Below are 27,015 nucleotides of genomic sequence, written 5' to 3' on the forward strand. Positions count from 1 at the left end.
CACTCCTGTTACATCCCTTGAATGAACAGATAAAAAATCCCTGCCCTCACATTATAACAAATTTGGAGACACAGATAGCCCGGCTGGAATTGGCAACCCACAATGCCATCAAGGATCCAGTCTCCTTCTATGTTTCTGTTCAGCCATCCTTAACATGTGGTTTTCATCTTTGTGTTTGTTATCACATGGGCAAATAGTCCTCATCCTTGACACTCTAACCACACTCCGGTAGAAAGGAGGAGGAAGGGGTAATGCCTTTATTAGGAAAGTAAGTTTCTCATATATGTCCCAGCAGTCTTCTGCTTATGTCTCATTGACTTAAGTTGTCTCACTCTTATCTGGGGCTGCAAGAGAAGCTGGGCACACTGCTACTCTAGACAAAATCAGGAAGGGGAAAATGGATATAGGGTAGAAAACTAGCAGTTGCTCAGGTTCATCCATCCAGGCACCAAGAACCTTGAAAGCTGGTGGGGGAGAGGTAAACCAGTAATTGACCAGTGTGATAAAGATCACAACAGAGGTGTTTATCATGGGAGCACATAAAAGAGACACCTAATTTGTATTTCAAAGATCAGGAAAGGCTTGCTGAAGGAAGTGATAACTGAGGCAAGTAGGAGCTGGCCAGAGAAGAGAGTGCGTGCAGAAGTTCAGAAGTGAGACTGGGTCTTTTCTGGGAACAAAAAGTAGCTCCCTATTGGTGGGCAAAAGAGTGTGCTATAGAGAAGGGTGATGTTGGAGGTAAGCAGGAGCCAGAGCACAAAGGACTTCACAAACTGTTTTGAAGAATTGGTACTTATCTTCAAGGTGCTGAGAAGCCAGTGAGGAATTTCAAGCAGGAGACAGATTTTCTTGCTAGTTTTAAAAACTGGAATAGAAAAATCATTGTCTATAGCAATTATTCTTAAATACCAGTGGATCTGCTGTCCCTTTTTAATGCAGCCAGGAGATGCACAAATTCACTTGGCCAAGCCCTCTCCCCTTTTACAGGGGTGCCCTCAGCTGGCCACTGCATTCAGAAGCTGGGAGCTATCTTTGTTTAAAGTTACTAACATTTTGGCCTTCCTCCCCAACATAATGCTGTGGGTAAATTAGGCTTTTTCTGGAAATGCTGTCCCTATCAGAAGTGATCACTTTTTTTTTTTTAAAACATTGGAGTTTTTAAAATATATTAATTAATTTATTATTTATTTATTTTCGGCTGCATTGGGTCTTCGCTGCTGCGCGTGGGCTTTCTCTAGTTGTGGCGAGTGGGGGCTACTCTTCGTGTGGTGCGTGGGCTTCTCGTTGTGGTGGCTTCTCTTGTGGAGCACGGGCTCTAGGCACGTGGGCTTCAGTAGTTGTGGTGTGCAGGCTCAGTAGTTGTGGCTCACAGGCTCTAGATCGCAGGCTCAGTAGTTGTTGCATGTGGGCTCTAGAGCGCAGGCTCAGTAGTTGTGGTGCACGGGCTTAGTTGCTCCACGGCATGTGGGATCTTCCCGGACCAGGGCTCGAACCCGTGTCCCCTGCATTGGCAGGTGGATTCTTAACCACTGCGCCACCAGGGACGTCCCAGAAGTGATCACTTTTTGACTATTTTCTTTACTCTTCAGTGTTCATGCTCAACTAAGTATTTTTTTTAAAAGAAACAATCAAGGCTTACCTAAAAGGCTAAGTATAGACAGAAATCATGAGTACCCTAAGTGATCTCTGATGTATTTGATTAGATCATCCATCTCTAGGCGGAATATTTTTTTCTTGATTTGAAATGAGACCACACGTTTGACTAATGTCCCAGCTTCCAAGTTATTCCTGGACGGTCTTAAATAAGTGGTGTGGCACAGAAGCACAGTCTACTGCAGTAGCACTGGGTACATTATTGGTGTTTCCCAAACTGGTATCTTTGGAGCACAACCTGAAAGAGACTGACTGAACAGTCATTTGAAACCCACTCTTTACGCCCCATTCCTGATTCCTTGCTTTTGGGGCTGCAGGGCGGGGAGGGGGGGAGAGCAGGGTCGGAATGGAACTTTAACACTTCTTAGCATGCTATATAATTACTTTCTATTGTTTGTCTCCCCTCACTACATGTAAGCTTTTTCAGAGCAGGTATTTTTTTTGTTTTGTTCACTGATGTGTTAGCAGTGGCTAATAGTGCCTAGAATTTGGATTTGGAAGGTACTCAAATACGGGGTTTGCCAAAAATTTCGTTTGGGTTTCCCCATAACATCTTACAGAAAACCCAAACAAACTTTTTGGCCAACCCAATACTTGTTAAAAGAATTTGCAAATGGATTATCATCAGTGTTTCCTCTATGGTTATCTTCTGTTCTGCTGAGGAAGGGCCAAACTCATCTCTGAACTTTTGCACCTTCTGTTTCTTCTCTTTTTGGCTAAATCCTACCTATCCTTCAAGCAACAAAATCAACGAATTGTTTTAAGGCAGCGATTACATGCAAGACACTGTTTCAGCAGGCAAATCAACTTTCAAAAGCAATGCACCATCCCTTTCTTAAAAGTTGGAGGCTTAAAATGCCATTCATCACAACTAAACATACTAGTATTCATTTATACTAAAAGTCACTCCATACTATCATAATTGCACATTTTCATAATATGGTATATTGGAATGATTCAAGCATCCTGCTAAAATTGGATTGCCTAGATAGTACTTTAGCAGATGTGAAATTCTGGAAAGGCTCTTATGAATCCTTTCCAAGGATTCTGTTTCTGAATTCCCTGTTGAGCATCTTTGTTGAGTTTTATTTTTATCCTCACATGTATCCTTTCAATTCACTCATCCATCCAAAAATTATTAAACATCAACTTTCTGTCATGCACCATTCATTAATAGGTAAGTCCTATAGAAAATCTTTTTCACTGTTGGCACTAGGAAATTTTTTTCTTGTTGAAAAGACTACATTATAATCTTAACAAAAGTAGGTCTTGTTTATCAATATCCCCAACAACTACAACAGTATCTGAGCCACAGTAGATGCTCAAAAGCTTTTTTTGAAAGAACGGTGAGCACTTTATACATTTATTGTTCACTTCCAAGTGCACAATCTGATAAGGGTCAACATACTGAACACACAAGCCTATCCACAACCCCGCTGGGTCAATCTAACTGTGCCAGAGCCAGGAGGCTTCTGTTTAAATCGTGGTAAGCAGAATCCTAGAATGACTCTCCAAAATGTCCCACTCCAATCCCTGACTGTGAATATGAGACATTACATCTGTGATGTCACATTACCCAGCAAAAGGGATTTGCAGGTATGATTAAAGTTGTAATCAGTTGACTCTTGAGGTAATAAAAAGGAAGATTATTATGGTAAAACTAATATAAACACACAAACCCTTTAAAAGCAGTCTGTCTTATAGCAGAAAAGGAAGTCAGATTCCAAGAATGAGGATTCAATGGACTGTTGCTAGCTTGAAAAGGGAGGGGGCCACGGTGTCAAGAAATATGGGTGGCTTTGAGGAGCTTAGACTGGCCCATGACAGGCAGCAAGGAAACAGGGACTTCATTCTTACAACCGAAAGGATCTGAATTCTGCCATCTGAATGAGCCTGGAAGCAGATTCTTCCTCTGGAGACTCCAGACAAGAGCCCAGTCTGGGCCACAACTTGATTTCAGCCTGTGAGACCCCAGGCAGAGAACTCAGTCAAGACTTCCTAGCCTTCTGACCTACAGAACTCAAAAATAATAAACAGGGGTGATTTTAAGCTGCTAAACTTGTTAAGCAGCAACAGAAAACGAATACAATCATCCTGTACTAGAATACCATTATGCAAGCCCTCCTCTACTTTTCCATTTTCTGAATTTGTTTTACTTTGCTTTCCTTTTCATGGTCCATGGAAACATTATCCAGGAAAATGTTTCCACCCAACATTAGTTTTTGCATATGAAAATGAGATAAGTTAAGGTACTAAGAGAATTTCTTTGGACAGTATCCAGCCTATATTACTGCCCTTTAACTTAAGAGCAATAAACCTAAAGAGATAAATAAAGAGATAAAACTATCAATGACCATAAAGGTCTACGCTCATGCCAATAAATTTGTAAAATTCAAAAAGGTACAATATAAATCAAATCAGATACTGAAATTGTATTTAAATTCTCTTACAAAACTTACTGCCTCAACTTGGAAACCAATCAAATAATTATGTACACTGAGTCAGAAAATTATTTTAATAGTTACAAAATATCTTTTTTTTTTTTTTTTTTACAGAATCAGTATAAAATAGCAGTTGATTTCTCCATAATTATCAGAATTATTTATACTTGAGGTCTTGGGTAAGTGGGGCTGAAATCAACAAAAGGTCTTAGACTGTTGGCTCAGAAATCTTCCTGGGAAGCCCACCATGTTGATGTCTGTCATGCTTAACTCTTATGAGATGACCCGGTCCTTTTTAAAAAAAAGTATCTTTTTATTCATTCTTTGGAGGCTTGAAGTGAATTCGGCAGCGTTCATTAAACACCTAAGATATGTGAACAGAAACAAAGGTCACTGAGTCATCCTGTATAAATCAGGCCTGGAATTCAATTAAATTTGGCATGGGTCAGGTGGATATAACCTTTTTTCTCCCAGGTCAACAGGTTTAGGAAACAGAGGTGTTTCCTCACTGGTTCAAACTGACTTACTAGGTGCTAAGAGCTCAGAAGGCCTTGATATTCATTTATATGATAATTTTAATATTTTAATAAAATTTAAACTATTCAAGGAAAAAATCATCACAAGCTAGCTTATTTGGTAAACTAACAAATATGCTAGTTCCATATTCCGGACATATTTTGGACAGTTAGACAAAAATATCTAAATTAACTTTAAGATAAAGCTTTTTAAAAATCCTTTTATAGGGCTTCCCTGGCGGCGCAGTGGTTAAGAATCCACCTGCCAGTGCAGGGGAAATGGGTTCGAGCCCCGGTCCAGGAAGATCCCACATGCTGTGGAGCAGCTAAGCCAGTGCTCCACAACTACTGAGCCTGTGCGCCACAGCTACTGAGGCTGTGTTCTAGAGCCCACGAGCCACAACTACTGAAGCCCGCGTGCCAAGAGCCCGAGCTCCGCAACAAGAGAAGCCACCACAATGAGAAGCCCACGCACCGCAACGAAGAGTAGACCCCGCTCACTGGAACTAGAGAAAGCCCGGGTGCAGAAATGAAGACCCAAAGCAGCCAAAAATAAAATAAATAAATAAATAAAATTTTTTGAAAAAATCCTTTTATAATGTAGATTTTATTTAGATATCTGCCATGCTTTTCTAAATGAGTGCCAGATCCTTCTCACATGGAGATATACTTGAAGGGAGTCCAGTCTTTTGCTAAACTGTATAAATTTATATAATGTTTTGTTCTATTTATCTTGCTTCCTAAAAACTAAACAAATAACATATCATAATGTTAAAAGAACATTCTATGATTACATGTCATGTGGGACTATGTCAAATAAAAATTTTGGTACATCCATTCAATGGGATATAAGCAAGCATAAAAAAGAATAAGGAAGCTCTTTATGTTCTGATTTGAAAAGATCTCCAAGATATATTAAGGGAAAAAAACAAAGTGTAGACAATATACTTCCATTTGTCTGATAAAAGGGGAAATGTGTGTGCTTTCAAGGAGCAAACACCTTATCACATAGGTGGAAAGGGCAGAAATAAGAAATCTTGGCAAAGAGGATAGGATAAAGAAATGTGATAAAGCAAAGAAAATCGATTTGTATTTTGCAGTTTATTCATGGCTCTGCAATTTGGTACACTCCAGTTTTTGGTTCAGTTAACCTCCCTCTGGATCCAGCCCCATTCCATTGGTTAATTTCAAAGGGTAAAACAGAATTTTCAGTTCATTCTTTCAGATTTAATAGATTTTGCCCTTTGGAAGTCTCTGAAGTTTTAGAGAGGACATGCAGACATACTTTTTCGGAAAACTAAAGTAGGAATTTTGTAATTTTTTTTTTTAAGTTTTATTGGACTATAATTGCTTTACAAAGTTGTGTTAGTTTCTACTGTACAGCAAAGTGAATCAGCTATACATATACATATATCCCCTCTTTTTTGGATTTCCTTCCCATTTAGTTCACCACAGAGCATTGAGTAGAGTTCCCTGTGCTATACAGTATGTTCTCATTAGTTATCTATTTTATACATAGTATCAATAGTGTAGAATTTTGTGATTTTTAACTGCATGTAAAGTCCTGGGATCCTGGTCCCCCAATCTAATTCCTAATTAGAACCACATAGGTGGTAATAAGGAGCATGTGAATCTAGGAGCCATAAAAAGCCTATTATCAAATACCAGTAAAACTACATACAAACAAAGTTTCACGATCAGATATGTTAGAAAACAAACATCTGTGAAGGATAGATAATGATATGAAAATTTATGGAAAGTAACTGAGCTCAGAAAAGCTAACTTGAACAAATAACCTGGTTGAAGGTTCTAAGTTAACAACTAATAACTCTAAATATCAAATAGCCCATAATTAGTATTAGGAAACATACAGAATGTCTCCAATTCTGTTCCCATGACGATCATGCAATTCTACCATATGACTGTAAAGCTACTTTTTGTAAGATGGCTCTAACTTGGATTCTAACCACAACCCGCCCCCCACCCCCAAAAAGTTAAAGCCTTCAATTGCTTGTAAATGAAGGATCTTTATTATTCTTAAGTGCCCAAGGCACTCTTTGCTTCCCCCCTCCCTTGGTTTCCCTTTGCTAGTTCTGCTTCCCCTCCTAGTTCTCTCCAAGAACCAACATTATTTTATACCTTCCAGCTCCTGTCATTTACCACTTCTTCAACATTCAGTTCTGACTGCATCCATTTCAACTGCAAGAAAGGAAAACAAAAATGAAGTTACGAAAATTTAAATTAAAGAACTAAAACCAAACTCTATGTTTTCCTAACAAAACCAGCTGCTGCTCCTGCATTCTTTATTAATGGTAATACTTAGGCCAGATTTCAAAACCTTCTTTGAAATAGCTGTTCTCCTCATATTTAATCAGTTGCTAAATCTTATAAAGCCGTAGTTCTCAAGCTTTGCTGCATATTATAATCACCTTGAGAGCTTTAAAAAAAAAAATCTCAAATGCCCAGGTAGTTCACAGAAGAAAAACAAATGGCCAATAAACGTATTTTTAAAATGTACAATTTTATTCATGTATAAAGAAATGTAAATTAAGCCATAATATGACAAAAATTTTTTCAATAGAAGAAATCTGATGTCTGATAAAACCTAGTATTAGTGAAGGTATGGGGAAAGATACACTCACATATATTTTTAGTAGGAGTACAAATTGTTACAACTTCTATGGAGAGCAATTTGGTAAGACTTACCAAAAATGTAAATTCACATGTCCTTAAACTCAATAACTCCAGTTCTAGTTATTGATCCTACCATATTGATTTGCAAAGATAGCACAGACGAACAAAAAAAAGGACAAGGAGGTGGCAACCTGATTTGAATAAAAGAAAAAAGAAACAGGAAGAAAAACAGAGAAGAAGAATACATAAGGCTCAAGTAATTGAGAAAGGGATGAGTTTTCCATACCTTAACCATACAGCCAGAGGTGTGAGGCTAAAAATGCTAGTCTTTCTAACTTTCTTTTTAACTGCCAACCTAATTACTCCATCAAAAAAGTAGCCAATTCTATTGCCAGGTCCAGATGGCAGGGCCCATCATACTCCTAGTCGCCTCTGGTCAGAGAGACTTGAAAGGAAAGAAGCTAACCAATTCCAGGAGGAGAACCTGAAAATATTCAGGAAAATTAGGAGAAAAAAAGCATGAACTACAGGTTGAGGCAGCCAAGAGGTTAACAGCAGGATGATTTCTTCAGGCCAAAGTCAAGACCCAGGCCAGGAGATTTGGGAACAAAATGCCAGAGGGAGTCTGGGCAACCATGAGTTAGGTACCCAGACCAAAGAACCTAACCATAAATTAGGAGTACAGCTCAGGCAGGAGGTTTGAGAAATATGCATGTAACACTAATAAGACTGGATGTGGGGGCTTCCCTGGTGGCGCAGTGGTTGAGAATCTGCCTGCCAGTGCAGGGGACACGGGTTCGAGCCCTGGTCTGGGAAGATCCCACATGCTGCGGAGCAACTAGGCCCGTGAGCCACAATTACTGAGCCTGCGTGTCTGGAGCCTGTGCTCCGCAATAAGAGAGGCCGCGATAGTGAGAGGCCCGCGCACCGCGATGAAGAGTGGCCCCCGCTTGCCGCAACTGGAGAAAGCTCTCGCACAGAAACGAAGACCCAACGCAGCCATAAATAAATAAATAAATAAATAAATAAAATTAAAAAAAAAAAGAAGACTGGATGTGGTACTGATCCAATGCTCCTTGTAAACTCCCTTCGTAGACTCAAAACTGCTGTCAGAGTATGGGGCAGTATATAGGATTGAAACCATGAACAAGGGGAAGGACTGCATTTCTGATGTTCTGTGGAGTAGTAACAAGCCTGAGGAAGCCCGCCTGCTTACATCAGAGCAACCTCGGTTTCAGATTTTAATCAGTTATATCGACCCAGAAATCATTAAAGTTTCACTGCTCTGTCAGAGCCTGGACTTTCTGCCAAAGAAGTAACAACTTTAAAGAACAGTGTTACAACAGGCCACTAAGACAGTATTCATAATCGCTCTCAAATATTTAAAGGGATGTTGTGTAGAAATGGATTTAGACTTATCCAGAGGGAAGATTAAGGATCAGTAATTACATGTTACAAGGAGACAGATTTTCACACTAAGTAAGAAAATCTCTGAACAATTACAACTGTCCAAAAAGAGAATGCACTGCCACATAAGACTGTAGATACCCCCAACCCCCTTAATACTGGTTAAACAAAAGGTGGAAACCACTGGTTGGGGGGATATTGTAAAGAGGATTAATATAACAAATATGGATTCCCAGCGACTCAAAAAGGAAAGAAACTGCTACTTCATTATCAGTCAATATGCAAGCTCTTACATATATTATACAATTTAATCCTCACCAAAAAAAGAAAATATAAGAAGTTACTAAGTATCAATTCCATTTTACAAACTGAAAATCAGAAGTTTCAGAACAATTAATTTACAAGGTTACAAAACCTCCAAGTGGTAGATGGGATTATTTCTTTACAGCTGTCTGCCTTTACAATCCATGTTTTTTCTGTTCTTGAACACCACAGATATTACAGCCAGCTTCTAATGCAATTTCACTGCCAACAACAAAATGCTACCTTTGAGATGGTTGTTTTGTTTTTTTTTTTTAATAAATTTATTTATTTTATTTATTTCTTTTTGGCTGCGTTGGGTCTTGATTAGCACGGGCTTAGTTGCTCCGCGGCATGTGGGATCTTCCCGGACCAGGGCTCGAACCCGTGTCCCCTGCCTTGGCAGGCGGATTCTTAACCCCTGCGCCACCAGGGAAATCCCGAGATGGCTGTTTTTGAGGCTCTGGGTCTTAAACAGGTAAACTTCCTCTCAAAGGCTACTAAGAGGTGACAGCAGGTATATAGTTCCAGTAAGGAATGTGCTTTTTCTGAGGTAAGGATTCAGGTAAAGAACTGGGAACTTTCAGACTGGCATCACTGTATGTAAATAAATTGTTCACTAAAGTAATCAGAATTTGACTATTAGTCACAACTTAAGGTAAAAACACTGACTGAATTTAGAGTCAGACGAGATGGGTTAAAGTCCCAGTTCTACCACTTACTAGCTTGTGACTCTGGGGATGTCAGTATCTCTAAGTCTGTTTCCATATATAGAAAATGAAGAGGTAGAGCTGGAACATCTCCAAGAGCTGTCTCTTTCTGATTCTATAATCTTCATAGCAAACTTGAAAAAAAAATTCAAGTTTCCTTATTTGCTTAAATACTACTGATGGTTAACTTCTACTCTAGTCCTATGCAATATCACAGGCCAGAAAACTACCTTTCATAACTCACTGGCTGGTTTCTAAAACTCCTCCTTGCAGTGATTGTGCTGGGCTCTAAAGGCATATGGGTAGAACAGAGGGCAGACAAAACTGTGTGACACATCACTCCCAAACACTCAGTGGTTTTTGAACTTTGCGCTCTGCTAACAAGAGTTACTCTATTCTTTGTCTGACTTAATTTGCAAATAATGATTTTTCAGTTTCTGATTTAACAGCCCTGCCCTGCACTTTCCTTTGTCAATACTTCAAGAGCCTGTTCAAATACAAAATCCAAAAAAAACTAGATCTTAACCAGCTTTCTATAATTTATCTATAAGCCTTCATCAACACAGAGGGTAGGCTAAGATGACCATTACAGCCTAAGTTCACTGTCTGAAGAACCCACCACTGGCTGACGAATGAGCAGGTGTGGAACACAGGGCTGAAGCAGTCGTCATGAACAAAGAGAACAGCAAAGACAGTGGATGAATCCTGTATCCAGTGAGACACACTGCATCAGTGGGATGACTAAGAAAGTGCACACCTGTGTGCAGCAAAAGAACAAAGGCTTGAGAGAGACAGCAAGATCCCTTTTTCAAAGTTTGGCTACATCTACTAAACAAAGAGCAAACTTCACAAATTGTTCAGTATGAAAACATGATTCCATCTCACACTGGATTTTCAGTCACCTGACATGTAAGGATCAGTAAGTCACCTATTAAGCCATCTTAAAATACAGACATGATTTTGATAATTATACAGTGGTCATGTAAGAAAAAGCCCTTGTTCTTAGGAAATAACCAACATATGTAGGGGTAAAGGAGTATAATGTGCCCAACATATTCTCAAAATGGTAAAGGAAAAAAAATGTGTATGGGGGAGGGGGAGGAAGACAGGGAAAGAGGGAGGGAAGGATGGAGGGGGAAAGAAGAGTAGAGAGAATGAACTGTAAAGCAGGTGGAGCAAAATGTAAACAATAGGTGAATATAGGTAAAGGGTATATGGGAGTTCCTTGTACCGTTCGTGCAACTTTTCTGTAAGTTTGAAATTGTATCGGAATAAAAAGTTACCCCTGAAGGCCCCCTCCCACCCCCACCCTCCTCAAAAGACAGCAACGCAGTCCACAAAATAAAATATGGCATACATTTCAACTGTTTTCTTGACGTGCCATGTATAAGGGTTATAAAGAAATAGCTCTGCTTCATTAACTCTACTCTGAGGTCCACACCCCATCTACATGACGGCTGACTTTGGGAAAATAAAGCTTGCTCTGACATAGCACTCAGTGGACACTTGGTGTTCTCCTAAAAGGGAAAATGGTAGGCATGGGAGATGAAGTGGAAACAAAGGAGAGTCTGAAAAGAGTCAAAGACCCATACCACCCTCTCCACAGCAAAGAAATAAACATAATGAGGCTCTGGTGGCCCTGGTTATATTTAAATAGTACTATATTTTTATGGCGGAAGAGGGTAATATCCTGAAGTTAAATATCTATATTACATTTCAGCAGATTTCTACAGCTGAAACCAGAGGTAAATATTTTCAAAATGTAAATATATTTAAAAAACGTTTCTTCTCAAGTCAAGCCTCAAAACATAGATACAGATGTGATTTCCCTAGATTTTTTGATGTGGTGTTGGTCTATATTAATCCTTGTATCTTTAACTGTGGAATATATAAAGGAATGGAAATAACATGATTACATGCTTCTTTTAGCTAAAGCTTGCTACACTCCATACGTTCATGAAATGCACATTAATTTACCAATTAGTATTGAAATGTAATAAAATAAAGCCCATTAAAAATGAAGTACTAATCTCCTGATCATTTTGTTTTAAGTAATAACCATATCTTACTCTGAATTTTTCATATTAAAAACTGCCTTTATTTTGAAGGCTAAGTTTGGAAACCTTGCCTCAGAAATGTAAACCCTGTTCAACTTACCTTTGTCTGTTCTTTTCTAAGTTGCTTTAATAATGTTAAATTGTCCAAATTCTTTTCTCTCTCCTCTCGGAGCTGTTTTACTACTGATGAGGTCTGAGCTATACAGTTTTTTATGACTCGGTCCCTACTGGCATGAGCCGCCATCAACTAAAAGAACAAAAGAAGGAAATGAGAAAAAAAAAAATCACATCAATTTGTCACATTTCAGTGTTTTAAAAAAAAAATTTTAGGCTACAGAAATGTAATACTTTCTAAAACAGTTTTTAAAAACTGAATCTATGGAAGAGAAGATTGTGCTGAATGAGCCAGCTCAGAGGCAGCAGCTGTGAGGGTGAAAGTGAAGAGGTTGGGTTGTCTTCTTCCTCACTAAGCTCCCAGGCCTTCCTGCTCCTCTTCCTGCACTCCTCGTGCTGGGTTTTTCATCTCAGTCTCCTTCTCCCTACACTCTTTTCTCTCCCATTCTTGCATCTGTGTGTTCCTCTACCCTACACCCACCCTCACACACCTTCTGGGCCACTTCCTATTGCTGTTCTCTTTTTGTCCTTTCATTTTTTTTTCAGCCTCATGTTGTCAACAGTGCAAAAAATTATAAAGTAAGTGATCTAGAGAAGCTCTTAGTTACAAGAAAGAAAAACAACAAATGCTACATTTACCTATGTCAGACAGAACCCTTTTCAAGATTTTTAACTTTAAGTACTAACAAGGAAAAATTGTACATGAAGTAGAGGTCACTGATTCCATCAATTGTGTGTGCTGACGGAGAGTAAGGATGTCCGACAGAGCAATTGTTTATTAGCCTTCATCTTAATGTAACAAATCCAATACAATAATTTGCATCTATTTTCTGCCTTGTTTCATTAATTATGATAGTCATGTTTTAATTCAAACATACTCCCATGATCACAGTCAAATTCTGAAGATACCCCAAAAACTTGGGGTGGAGACAGAGCAAAATACTAAAATAATATGCAATCGTCTTTATAATTAATGGTGCATAATAACAGTGGTTCACCTCCAACTAAAATTTAAGTGTTGGCTTGCTCCATTTAATCACGTTATATCACTCCTTCTTCCCTCTGAAGGGGGAATATCCCAATGCTACGCTAGTGATGGCTGTATAGAAATAACCCATTATATATATTTTATACAAAATATGGGACTAACAACCATTCTATAAGCATTCCTCATAAGTTAATTGAAATACAGCTCTTAAATGGTCATATTGAGACCCCGTGGTTGAGAACTACTGGTCTAATACACACCAGGAAAGAATAAACCTTTATATTTCTAGAGGGGAATACTAAAAGTGCATTAGTTAAAAGCTGTACCCATGTGAAGGGAGGGAATTTCCTAACAGATGTTAATCCCACCTATAGTATATTTCTCTAATATGCTAATTTTTTTGGTAACATTTAGGGTTCACAAGGACAGCCTCGAGGCCCATATTTATTAGCTAATATGCTGCTTCTGTTATAGGCTTCAGTTTCTTCTTTTGGAAAATTATAGATTATGAGTAAATAATCACTAATATCCTTTCCACCTCTAAAATTTAGAGGCAACATGACTCAATACATTGCTCAGATGCCAGATGCTATTTAATTACTTTGATATTTTGTCTAACCCCCCAGCAATTAGTGAAACAGCATTAGTACCAACTAGAAGTCTATCACAATATCTCATTTTTCTATCTGCATTTTAAAATCAATTTCAAATTTTGTACATTTTATTAAAATGTTCAATATCTTTCTTTTGGTCTCTCTCCACACAGTTTCCTTCCTTGGTTGGGCTTTCCTCCATTATTCCTCTCTTTAGCTTGGCCCCTTCCCTGTGGATACACTTCTAGATGCAGACTACCCTCCTACCCTCACCTGCTTACTTTTCCTTCAGATTAGCCCCACTGTGAACTCACTCCTATGTGAACAGGAATTACTGGGCAAATCACCTTTTACTCAGTATTATCAATTATTGTGGTCTGTTTTCATGACCATCCTTCAGTAAAATTCAAAACTAAGAGCATATGCAAGAGGAATATGCATGGACTTCTTTCTGTACATATATGTCAAAGAAATGAGGACGCTTGATAACTAGTAACAGATGGCGTGACATAAGCCTACCAGAGAAGAAATAACACGAAACCAGGCTTATTAGCTCACTAGTATCAGATGCTTGAGGATTTGGTCATAAGAGGATTATTTCTGATACATAAAGTGCTTATTAAAGGAACTGAGATAAAATTAAGAAACTCAGTAAAGCAAAACTTTGGTTAGAGGAGAAAAAGCCTGAACTATAACCATATCATAACCATACTTCCTTTGATTTGGGGTAAGCAATTTTGAAATGAAGACACTTGGGGTGGGGCAGGAGAATGATTCAAAACTAGTCTAAAGGGGGTATTATCTAGGACTTCCCAGTTTTATTTTACCACAACTTTGAGAACTTCTTTTAGGCTGAAATTTTCACCTACTACCTTTTAATCATTATTTTAAAATAATGCTTTTTGCCTTTAAGGGAAACAGAATGTCATTTTCCTGATTATAGTTTTTTGGTGTTTTTCTTTCTAGAACAAAGGTTGATTCTAAATTAATTCTAAATTCTAATTTCCCAAACATCATTTTAGAATCCTAACAACGACCCTTAGTTTAACTATCATTAAAAGCAAAACACTTAAATATTGTGAATCAGTATGTTGTACACCTGAAACTTATATAATATTGTACATCAACTATACCTCAATTGCAAAAAAAGTTAATAAGTTTTTGTCACGGCATTTTTTGTGTGTTTTAAATCTTCCTCCAGAACTTCTGACAAAAGGATGTAAGAAGCATACTTTTTAAACATATAGTCCAAAAGTTCATTATATTAAAGAGATAGCTTTAAGAATTACTTTAAATCAATCATTATGACACCGGTAACAGTTTTGCATTTGTAAAGCACTGTTCCAAGTTCATAGACTTTTTAACTGTTCAGTATTGATCTTTATGTTTATCTTGAAACTAAACAATAAACAATGTAAAGCTAGGAAAACTTCATATATTGAGGGAATATGCTCTAATAAGGGAATCTTACTGAAATTATTTCATTTTTACTAAGACTATACTTTTAAGATTTGGAATTTCTAAAATCAGTGCTTTATAATAACTTTGCTTATCTTCTCCTATGAAGAAGTATTATCATTAGAGAGTGCAAATATTCCTTCATCGACTATAGAAGGAAGGGTCAGGGACTAAAGACAGTCAGGGTGACCGTAAACAACTTAGACATGTCACAGAGTTCCACTTCTTAACTGAGACAATATCTAAGGGAACTCAGTGGTACTTGTTAGCATGGGTACTCTACTGCAGGCTCGACCCCTGGAACAGAGCTACTTGATAAATAATCCTTTACATACGTTCATGTTGCTGGATCCCTCTAGAATACAGATGGAGAAAAACCCAAACACATACACAAGAATATCTAAAACAGAAAGGTTCCAAATTTAGCATGCCAGTTTATCCTGGTTCAACAAAGGAATAAGAAATAATAACAACAATAAGAGAAGCAGCAAGCATTTATATGTAAAACATTTAGTACAGTAAGCACTTTATATTAACTCATTTAATCCTCTAACAATTGACCAGATACTTTTCTGATACTATTTTACAAATAAGGAAACTGACTCAGAGGTTATTTCAAGGTCACCCAGCTAGGAAGTAGCAGAGGTGAGATTTAATCTAGATCTGGAATCCATGTTGTTAATTGCTATACTATAAACCTCTAGGTTAATAAAAAGATTCTAAATGGAAACAATTGAATAGATTATAGAGATTATATATATATATGGGTAGTGAGGTGGATCACTAAAGCCATTACAAACTTCTATCAATAGTTCTTTAGACAGAGCTACCCAAAGAAACTAAGTGAACTGTCAAACAACCTCATAATAAATTAGGCCTTGGACCCATGCTCTCTACTCCCAATACTGGAGTCTACTCCTTAAAGCCCCCATCCTTGCAATTTTATGAAGCCACAAGAATTACCTGACCACTCAACAAAGTAACATACTTTCACATAAAAGCAGAAAAAAATATCAGCAGTTAATGCTTTGAATTTAAGTGATAGGAATAAATTTATCCAAAACTGATTTTTTTTTCATAATTGAGAAATGGACTTTAGATTTTAAGTAATACAGTAATCTTGTGGTAGAGCCTAAAAAAGCAAATGCCATTTGAACATCAGCTTCCAAATTAATGAAAAAAATATAAGCTATAAAAAATGCTTAGCTACATCGTTATTTCCTTTCACTTTTAGAAATTAAAAAAGAGAAATAAAGGGGATCTTTAAGAGGCAATGAAAAAATATATACTTGAGAAACCAAAGCCTCAGAAAAGGACAATTTATCTGTGGCTTTTCCTTCTCTCCTGCCAAATGCTTCTTTTCCCCTTCCTGATGAGTGAGGGAAGATAGATGTATTGATAAAAAGTGTGAAGGGTTTTAATTCTTCCTTAAATCAGGTGTCTAGCTTCTTAAGATTGATTCATTCAAAGACCCTGCTCTTGTTTCACTGTTCTATTGTACTTGACTGTTTCACTTTCTCCTTCATTCCTTGAAGCATAAGCTTTCCGTAAGTTAAAGGCTGCTCACGAGGGGGTCAAAAAACGGCTGCTTTCATTCCTTAGAACTGTCTCTTCCCAGACTTGTGCTTAAGATCACATATTTTCTTTAGTTTGTAGAAACCGGATCAAAACCTATATACACCCTCAGGTGTGGGCAAGAAAACATGAAGATTCCATTCTTGTATCCACAGTTTAATTATATGTCAATTGTTTTCTTATTTTGCCTACAGAGAAAGGCATAAAGGAAGCACAAAAGAAAAGACTCAAAAGGTACACTTACAGACTCATAAAGTTGTTTACAGGTTTGGCTGGCATCAATTTTCCCTGCAAAGGAAGCTGTTGGAACCGTAGTGTTTAATTCATGTACTATTCTGTCATCAATCGTCCTCATCACCTTGAGTAATTCCTATATATATTTAAAATAAAAGAATAGTAACTTGAATGGAAAGTTAAGTGGTTAAAAAAAGACCATTTAAGCAAAACTAAATAAATAAATAAAGCTCTTGGATATGTTACAACCCTGTGAATTAGGAGTGGGGAAACCACACTATATATAGTGCAACCACAGAAAAATCTTTTTTACAAGTATGAGAGGTAGGTTATGTAATAGTAATTCTAACGATTGGCACAACTCTTTCCTTGGTCCCACTGTGATCATCTTAAGTGTAAAGATCGTTTCATTCATTTGTAAACCCCACGCGATGGCACGGTGCTTAGCAAACACTGTGTGTTCTTTCCATCTCCAGCATACGGCCAATAAAGGATTCTACTGAATTTGATTACCTCAACTGGTCCAAAACAATCCAGCAGCATTGCTTACTCTGTTCCCTCTTTGTCTATCATTCTAAAATGTGGTGCTAGACAGAAATTTTCTAGAAAGATACACAAGAAACTATCAGCAGTGATTAACGTGCAGACGTTAATCTATATCCTTTCAAGCTTTTTTTCCTTTCAGGCTTTTTGTTTTTTAGTTTTTTACTACGATTGTGTATTATTTTTGTAACAAAAATAAAGTATACTGCTAGAAAAGGAATCAAATCTCTTTGTGGCTTTCTTGTTCATAGAACAAGTAGTTTTACCTTTTCTCAGTTACCCAAGTTCACATTTCCCAAGGATCTCTCCCCTCTAAAAGAGGGTCCAACTCTCAAAACCCAATCAAAATAAAAATAATACGAAAAGGGCAGGGAACTTAGAAAGACCCTGATGAGTATACCAACACAGCATAATTTAATAGGTGCATAGCCCCTTCTCCCCATATTTTGATTAGGGTACTTCTTTTCACTTGTCACTAGACAAAGGCTGGGCATCAGCTACCTTCTGTCTGCAGATGATATAAACTCTAGAAAAGGTTTCTAGTAGCATACCCCTTTCTTTCTCTTTTAATCCACCCTTACCTCACCCCGGCCCCACAAAACAAAACAAAACACAATCACAGAAAAATCATTAAGAAAACAGAAGTGTATAATACTAGGACTATACTTATTGAAAACATCCAGGAAGTTAACATTTAATATTAATGTGTATTAAAAGCATCTTTGCTTGATCCTCTACTTCCTTCAACATATGAACCTATTTCTTTGCCAAACTTAAATCCATCACTGAAATCAACTTCTTCATTCCTTTCATCCATTTTTTTGGGTCATATTAAAAATGACAGCTTTTAATCTGAAAATTGGCAGGAGTGCGATTTGCATACATTATTTAATCATATGATTGTGAATAAGTTATAGTTACCATTTATTCTTTTTTATTGAATTATAGTTGATTTACAATATTATACTAATTTCAAACATACAATGTAATGATTCAGTATTTTTATAGATTATACTAAATTTAAAGTTATTATAAAATATTGGCTATATTCCCTATGCTGTATCATCCATTTGTTAAAATAAACTTTTATTATGATTAAAGTATTACACAATCATTTTGGAAAAATTAGAAAAAAATTTAAAGAAAATAGAATCATCCATAGTTAACCATTATTAATAAGATGTCCCTTTGTTTTTTTTATAATTAATTTTTATTGGAGTATGGTTGCTTTACAATGTTGTGTTCAGTTTTTTCTATACATATCTGCAAATATTTTTATCAAATTGAGGTATTATATAACATTTAAAAGTTTTACTTTATGGAATTATGAGCATTCTGCCCTTGTTACCTTGAAGACATTTTTAATAGGTACATAAATATTCTATTCTATCACAACTTATTTGACCATTTCCCTCATAATTAACAGCTAGGCATTTCCAATTATAATAACCATTTAGGCCATTCAGTCTGTCTGCAGCCTAGATTCTATTCCTATCAGGCTATTAATCTTTAATTAGTAATTTAATGCCCTTTTCTAGAACCCAATCTAGAAGTAAAACAGCTTGTAGAAGGCTCATAATTTAGACTAATAAAAACAGGCAAACATCAGATCTAAAACCAACTTCACTATCTTATCCCCTCTTCTTGTATCTTTCTATTTTTGTCAATAGTATCAAGATTCTCTGTAAACTGGAATTCTTAGGGGATAATCTCAACATATTCACTAAGCAACCACCACTTTAAATAATGTTTTATGTATAGTAGAGGATATATAATGTCAGTAAGTGGCAAATTTCAAACAAACAGCGGCAGTACTATTTAGAGTCAAAAAATAGGTAAGTAGCAAACAGGGACCTTCCTTGCCAACTTTACCTCCTACAACTTGCCTATTGAAACAAAAACAAAAAAAACCTTTAAAACCTCTCTCTTCTTTCCCTCTATCTAAATCGAACTGATCCTGAGGCCAAGGCTTACATTTTACCTTTTAGATAAAGCTTTCCTTGACTGAGAGTCCTCAGCAATCTTTCTTCTTTAAACATATGCAGCAATTAGAGAGACCACAGAGTTGATTCATTAACTCACTCTTCATTCAAAAAATACTTACTAATGTCTAATGGTTAGGCACCATTCTAAACACCAGGGCTATAATGGTAAATAAAATAGAAAAGGCCCTTGCTCTTATGGAGCAAAATTCTCAGAGGGGGAGAGAGACAGTAAACAAGTACCCCAATAAATGAGATAATTTCAGTACTGAAAAGTACTACAAAAAAGAAAACTGGTAATGGGATGAAGAATGACTAGGTGGGGCTGAGGGGCTAATACTTTAGATAGGGAGATCAAGGAAGGCCTCTCCAGGACATAACATTTGAGCTGAGATCTGAATGATATAAATAAGCCAACTAAAAGGACATCTGGGGGAACAAGTCAAAAATTAAGAGGCAAGAACAAACTTGGGGATGTTTGAAGAACTAAAAGAAGGCAAGTGGGCTGGAAGTGAATAAGGGAAAGAGTGGTATTAGGTGAGATCAGAGCTGAGAGAAAATAAAGGACAGTAGAGACAACAGAAACAATTAAGGGTTTTTTCCTAAAGGAAACAGGGTTTTAGGCAAGGGAATGATATAACGATTAATTTTTTAAAAGATAACTTCGACTGCTATGTGGAGAATGGAAACAGGGTGATCATTCAGCAGACTACTCTGGTGGTCTAGGCAAAAGACAAAGAAGAGGTAGCAGTGGAATCAGGGAGAAGACGTTGGATTCAGGATATATTTTGAAGAGAGAGCTGATAGGACTTGCTGATGAATTGGTGTTGGGGGATGAGAAAAGAAAACAGAATGACGTTTAGGTTTGAGACCTGAGCAACTGAATGGATGGTAGAGTCATTAATTAATGGTGGGGAGAGACTGGGAGAGGAAAAGATTTGGAAGGAGTGGGAAGATCAAGATCCTATTCTGACTCACAGGATATTTTACATTTAGGATTATTGTTAATTGTTTGTGACACTGGTATTGTTTAAAATTGTAATCTTTTAGAAATAAAGACTGAAATATTTACAGAACAAAAGATCTACCTGGGATGTGCCTCAAAATAATCTGGTTAGGATGGGGAAAATGGTAGTATATAAATGAAACAAGAGTGGCCATGAACTGATTGTCGGAACCGAAAGATGAGTACACAGGGATTCATGGTACTCTCTCCTTTTGTGAAATTTGAAATTTTGCATAATAAAAAGTTTTTAAAAAAAATTCTGTTTTGGACATGTGAAGTTTGAGATGCCTGTTAGATATGAGTAAAAAAGTTAAGCAGAAAGTTGAATATACCAGTCTGACACTGAACTGGGCTGAAGGTATATTAACAAATATTTATTTATTTGTTTATTTATTTATTTATGCTGCACGGCTTGCGGGATCTTCGTTCCCTGACCAGGGATTGAACCTGGGCCCTCAGCAGTGAGAGCTTGGAGTCCTAACAACTGGACTGCCAGGGAATTCCCCAAATTAATGTTTTTAACACCATAAAACAAGAAGAGATCACTGAGGGAGACTGTAGGGAATAAAGGGGGTTAACGATCAAGAAGGAACTCTAGCATTTAAAACTACAGGAGAAAGACTGAGATGTCACAGAAGTCAGAAGAAGAAAGGTTTCAAGGAGGAAACGGTCAACTGTGTTGAATGTTACTAGGAAGTCAATAAAGATGTGGACAGAAATTAACTTTTTAGATTTAGCAGGATGGAAACTATGGGTGATTTCACAAGAGTCATTTAAATAGAGTGTTTAATGGACTGAAAAGTTAATGTGGCTTAAGTACAGAGAATAAGAGAAAGCATGGTGTAAAATGAGGTCCACCATTACAGATCATGTTATAGGATTTTAGTCTTTTTCCTGAAAGCAACAGGGAACCAATGAAGTGTTTAAACACAGTGGAGTTACATGATCTGATTTGTATTCTGAAATGATGGCCTAAGTTAAAGTTAAAGAATTAAAGTGTGGAAAATGGATTAGAGAGAAACAAGAGTAGATGCAAAGAGGTTAGTTAGGAGACTGATGCAGGTGAAAGATTATATCATTTCCTAGAGTTTTGATTTACTTTGAACTTTAACTAGTTTTGAGTCTGATCATTAGCAATACAGCCATCTTTCCCTCCAATAAAACAATTTGGACATACTGTTAAGTTCCTTACAGCAATGGGAATTTATTGGCATTAACTAGGTAATAAATCAAACAATTTCAGTCTTACAAATGTGAATTTTCAAATATATCAGTTCTCTGTGTGCTAAAGAATCAATATATGATCTAGAGCTTGGCTTTTAATATGAAAGACACCAGCTATCTAAATAACCTCTATCTAATCTAACCTCTAAATAAAATGAGGTTATTTTAATCAAAATTTTTCAATTGCATGAGCTACATTTCAAGTGCTCAAGAGCCACATATTGCTAGTGGCTACCATATTGGACAGCACAAATTTCCACCATCACAGAAAGCTCTACTGGACAGTGTTGAATTCGAGATAATATAATGACAAACTGATAGTGCACTTGTTCAGGAATTGCTGAGAACTGTAAGCTACTTCTAAATATCACAGAAAAGATACTAGGAAAGGTAAAGATAAGGGGGGAAAAGGGGTAAGGCTCAGGAAGGAATTTCTTTCAAAATTGCAAAAGGAGAAGGAAAAGAACTATAAACTACCTCACTAGGCACAAATTTCTTTACAGTACAAAAGGTGCCAGGGCTCTTAAGGCAACTCCATGGGGGTCTAGAGAAAAGCTTAGGTACCCTCACAGACTGAGAGCAGATGAAGGTTAATGCAGGCACATAAGTGCTGCCATTAAACTATATGTATCATTCATAAGGAATTACTACCTACCTACCTGATACTTAGCTCCAATGGCATACCCTCTCTCTCACAAATTCACCAAGAAAATATGAAGAAGACACCCCTGAGCAGATAGCATACAACAAACTGCAACACAAGTCCACAGAGATAATACAGAAATATACACAGTTCAGTGGCTCTCTGAAGACTACATCTTTGTATAGGAGCTGGAACCCTAATCAGCTTCTAAGTGTCAAAGAACAGCAGAAGATAACTCTCCAAACTTTGTAGTGCCTCCGGCTTCTCCTTTCATTCTCCTCAAAACAACAAGAAATTCTGATATACCATGAATCTCTAACTTTAGGCTAACCCTTTAAAGTTATTCAAGCACTTACCTTGGAATTGCATTTTATGGATTACCTTTAACTGTGGGGTGAAAATCTCACCCTCTTGGAAGGCAATTTCAGTACTGAAGGACTGACCATATCTAGCAGCAGGGAGGGGTGGAGAAAATTTTCTACTGCCCCTGCAATTATACTATACTCTATTCCTAAGGTTACTCCTTAGATAAATTCTTTTTATTATTTTGGGAAGCTTTTAGAGTACACGGGGGGTGGTAAAAGGTCTATTACTTGACAGTAAAATTAAAATGTACTCCACAGAATGATCTGAAATTTCTTAACCTTTCTTTTCCTCACTCTCTGCCTGAAGGTACCCAGAAGTAGATCCCATTCACATGGTGCTCTTTCTGGCCCCTCAAACTCCATTTTTATAACAATGCTCACACTGTGCTTCCCCCAAGCTAGAAATACAGACTTGCCTGCAACTGCCAGAGTCCTGTGCGGTCCTCTGCACTCGCAGGCAAGGGAACAGAGAGCAGCTAGGTATGTTGCAAAAGATACCATCACTGATGCTAGAAAATAGTCTATTTAGTCTGTACCTAATTACCAAACAACTCAAAATCAATTGTGTGTAAATAAATAAATATTCTTACCAGAAATACCAAGACTTAAACATTCTAGGAATACTTAGTTGATTTTGCTCAGGTGATATATGAACTGGGTCTCAGATAGAGTCAGGAAGAAGGGATTTCAGGGTATCAAGTGGAAAAAAAGCACACAGAAATGACAAAACATCATGTGTTCAGGGAAAAGTAGGCCTATGTGGCTGGACAGCAGAGTTCAAATGTATATTGGAAGTGGCAGGGGTTGGGGAGAGAGAAGTATGTATGAATACGGGCAGTGGTGAGAGTTAACTAAGCAGAGGCACTTTGGGTTTGGATTTTAAAAGGACTTGTATGCCATGTTAAGTAGTTTAGACTTAGTTGTATAATCCTGAAATTAGATGCATGGTTCAGATTCTAAAATTTAGAAGATAACAGTATGAAGCCATAGCATTATGGAGGTTAGATTGAAGGGGAGATATATTAGAGAAAGGAATGACTGAAGATAAGAAGAGCTACAGCAAAGCTAATTGCAAAAATGATAGGGCGCTAACAAAGACTGTGGGCGTGGTAATAAATCTTCCTAAAACATCTCTTTGATCAATTCACCCCCTCTGCTCACTGACTCCCTAACCTCACACTTGGCATTCAAGGCCTTTCATAACCTGGTTCCAATCTTTTGTGTAATCCCAACGTGCACCTGTGCAAATTCTGAATTCCAGCAATTTGCTATTTCCCCCCCAATATATAAAACTTTCTGCCTATATACTATTCCTTCTACCTAGAATTCCCCTGGTTCTGTCCACCTCAGGTACAGATCAATTACCATCTATTGACTTAATTCTCTCTGAACTGTTACAGCATTGTGTTCATATTCTAAATATCCTCTACACGTTTTATATCCCCGCTTGAGTTCCTTGTTTTATATCCTGCCCACTCAGTCTCTCCAAGTGCCTGATACCTAGCAGGTTTCTGTTATGGACTGAACAGTGTCCCCTCTCGGCCCCCCTCCTGCCCCCAATTTCGTACGTTGAAGCCCTAACACCCAGTGTGACTGTTTTTGGAGACAGGGCCTTTAGGGAGGTAATTAAGGTTAAATGAGGTCATAAGGGTGGGACACTAATCCCATAGAACTGGTGTCATTGTAAGAGGAAGAGAAACCAGAGATCTCTCTCCCTCTGTGTGCACAAAGAAGTCATATGAGGACACAGTGATGAGGTAGCAACTTACTTTGAAATGCATCAAAAATTAAAAATAAAAAAGGTGGATTGATGGATAGATTGAAGGATGGTATGTGATTTAGTAAATACAGTGAATCACTGTAGAACCTACACAGTGGGTACATGAGTATTCATTGTAAAATTCTTTGAACTTTCTACAGTGTTTGAACATCTTCATGATAAAATTCTGGGGAAAAAGTACCTAAATCTTTATAATAAAAAGTACACAATTTTCTGTTTCTCTTCCACAGTATTCAGTGCAGTGCTTTTCACATATAAGGTACCTACATACAAAATGTAATGGTTTCATAGCTCTAAAAAACATAAACTTTGATTAATAATTTGTGAGTGTGCCAGTTAACTAGTTTATAATTTTACAAAATTCATTTAAATGTAAATGTTATACTAAAATTTTACATTTTCAAATACATTTTTTTTTTACATTTGTATGCCTCTGAAGCAGTAGGGGCAAATGTTCTTATACTCATTCACAATGAGGTTAAATGATATGCCAAGGCCAGCTCTGGAAAACCTGATCTTCTGACTTTTAACCCAGGGTATTCTCCATTATAAACCACACATTTGGAAAAGTCCTAGAGAAACAATCTAAAAACTTCTCCAGGTTTCACTAATGAGATTCATTTTATGACTTTTTAATTTACATTATCTCTGTGAATAAAATGGTTCTGCAAGACAGTTTAGCTTTTGCCCCACTTACAACATCTCATCTGACCTTCCAAAAGAAAATGAAAGTGTTCTTTAAGCACTGTTGGATGTTTCAACAGCTCAAAGAGATCCTTTGAAATTTGGTTTTAGAGATTTAAATAATTATAGAGATGGAAACCATTTTAAATGTTTTTTTTTAACATAATCTTATTTTACAGATTCAACAGTTAATTATGGAAGGGGTCAGGTGATTAGCTCAAGGTTCCAAAGCTGTTAATGGCAGAAGTAGTACTAGAACCCAGAACATCCAACTCCCTAACCAGGGTTCTTTCAGATAAGGCTATCATTGCTCAATTATCTGAGCTCATTAACCCAAGTTAAATCACAGGACTAATGTGACAAGACCAAGACCACAAATGGGCTGGTTAACCTTAGAATCCAACAGTCTTTTTTCTACCTTATTTAAGATTTTTACAAATATTTGTATTTGTTAGGCACTTTGATCACATTTGAAGTCTGCTGCTGTTGTGTTGATCTAATCTGCGCAGCTGAAGTGGTGAAAAGGGTGTATATAATGCTGGAAAGACTCCACAGAAACTTCTTTGACCAAATGATGTTTGTCAAATAATTCAATCTGTTGAGATTATCTTCAAGAATATCACTCCCTAAAAACGGATGCAAGCACAAAGCTTACTACAGAGGTCAGTGATACGTGAAATGATTTTTCATTATCTTTAGAAAATACATTTTTCATTATTTTTAAATTCCACACTCTTATCAAGACAGCAGCACTTATGCTTACATTGGAACAGATAACTTTCATAGCAACTTCGTCAAAATCCAGACCCCCTGTTCTTTAATTCGTGGGTTAATAATCAGCCCTAGACCTCTGGTGTTTGAATATATAAAAGACATAACCTTTTTCTTAAATGTTACATTTTCTCTAATGGTTGGGAAGGCAGAGCACCAGCGCAGGTACTAGGATTAATCGACCCTTCAAGCCTCCAAACGTTCTGACCCATCAAAACAGTGAAACTCGTACAATGTTTTTGTTCTGTTTTATCAAGCAAATAAGCTTTCCTTCACTTTCTTCTCTCCTATAAATACTCAGCTTAAAACAGGAGGGGAATGACAGAGACTAAGAACTGAGTTCAGAGAATGGCTAAATGGTTGTTGCAATCCTTACCCACCCGGCCGGACTCGGCTTTGCCACCGAGGAACCACTGGAGTTTCTGGGTGCAGTTACTCAAGGCCTGGGAGGCGCAGGGAGAGCCATGACCCCAAGGCAGCAGCCTCGCTCCCTAAGGCCAAGCCCGCGCCCCCATGACCTCCAATGGCTCGAAAAAGGAGTTTTGAAATATCCTCTTTTGCCACAACTGGTCCGCACTCCCTCCCAGGCCAGAGTAGGGAACAGGGTCCGGGGACAAAAAGAAGGGCACGCCTGCCGCGTGAGGAAAACCCCATCACCTGGAACTCGGCGAACTCCTCACAGCTCACACCGCCACTGGGCGCCGCCATATTGGACAACCACGAGGCCCCCGCCGCGAGCCAATCACCGCGAAGCAAAGGTGTCCGCGGCACCGCCTAACAAAAAATATTGAGAGGAATCTCAGCAAGAAAGCTGAGCTCAAGGTTTGTCTTTTCCCCTTAGCCTCGCCCACATGGAAACCCGTAACGCTGCTATCCTTCTTTTCACTCCTGTGCCTTTAACATGGCCTCCTGGAACTGGCCCAGGTGCATAGATCGAAGAATGTCAGAACTTGAAGGGATCGTTTTACTCCAATCCCATTTACTTAACAAAAAGGGAAACAGTTTCCTGGTCGCACCAACCAGGTGGTTCGAGGAGGAACTCTCAAGCAGAAGTGAGGTTTTTCTTAACCCTCCCATCCCGACCCTTGAGCAGAGGGGCTTTTGTTCTTTAAGCATTTGCGCCCACCAAGAAATGTCAAGAAAAGACATTGATGGCAGTGGGGGGTAAGGGTTGAATAAGGTGTTTAGGTGTGGAAATAATAAAATGTTTAGTTTTATAAAAATAGGCAAATAGAAAACAACATAGGAAGCATACATGTGAATTTCTCAGGTAGCCTGAGAGATACTCCCAAAGCCAACCAAGAGATGAAGGCCACTGGTCACTAAGAACCCAATTAC

At 37.6% G+C, this 27,015-nt stretch overlaps 2 protein-coding genes across 3 annotated transcripts in view; one reads left to right on the forward strand and one right to left on the reverse strand.

Moving 5' to 3' along the window:
* Positions 1-5,153, forward strand: part of CSTA (cystatin A) — a 25,872-nt gene extending 20,719 nt beyond the window's left edge. Inside the window, exon 3 of the mRNA XM_061193160.1 lies at positions 4,838-5,153. Coding sequence (XP_061049143.1) covers positions 4,838-4,939 — 102 coding nt within the window. The 3' untranslated portion in view covers positions 4,940-5,153. The remainder of the gene's footprint in view (positions 1-4,837) is intronic.
* MIX23 (mitochondrial matrix import factor 23) lies at positions 4,155-26,436 on the reverse strand. Of its 2 annotated transcripts, XM_061193158.1 has the most exons (6): positions 26,335-26,386; positions 25,325-25,532; positions 16,690-16,815; positions 11,818-11,964; positions 6,749-6,808; positions 4,155-4,458 (listed from the first exon to the last, which is right to left on the reverse strand). In XM_061193158.1, the coding sequence occupies exons 3-6, from the start codon at positions 16,798-16,800 to the stop codon at positions 4,408-4,410; spliced, it is 369 nt and encodes a 122-aa protein (XP_061049141.1). In that variant the 5' UTR covers positions 16,801-16,815; positions 25,325-25,532; positions 26,335-26,386; the 3' UTR covers positions 4,155-4,407. The 2 variants fall into 2 exon arrangements, with proteins under 2 accessions (XP_061049141.1, XP_061049140.1); XM_061193157.1 differs by lacking the exon at positions 25,325-25,532 and having other exon boundaries at positions 26,335-26,436.
* Between the last annotated feature and the right edge of the window lie 579 nt (positions 26,437-27,015).

The sequence above is a fragment of the Eubalaena glacialis genome, chromosome 6, assembly GCF_028564815.1.
Source record: "Eubalaena glacialis isolate mEubGla1 chromosome 6, mEubGla1.1.hap2.+ XY, whole genome shotgun sequence".
Classification (NCBI taxonomy): Eukaryota; Metazoa; Chordata; class Mammalia; order Artiodactyla; family Balaenidae; genus Eubalaena; species Eubalaena glacialis.

What these genes read in the sequence shown, in the direction of transcription:
- MIX23 (XM_061193157.1), bottom strand. Translation starts at nt 26,385, where the DNA reads ATGGCGGCGCCCAGTGGCGGTGTGAGCTGTGAGGAGTTCGCCGAGTTC. An exon ending in AGGAGTTCGCCGAGTTCCAG is followed by an intron (nt 16,816 to 26,334) that starts GTGATGGGGTTT and finishes AAATATATATAG; the next exon opens with GAATTACTCAAGGTGATGAG. An exon ending in TAAATGACAGGAGCTGGAAG is followed by an intron (nt 4,459 to 6,748) that starts GTATAAAATAAT and finishes CACATATCTTAG; the next exon opens with GTGTTTAATGAACGCTGCCG.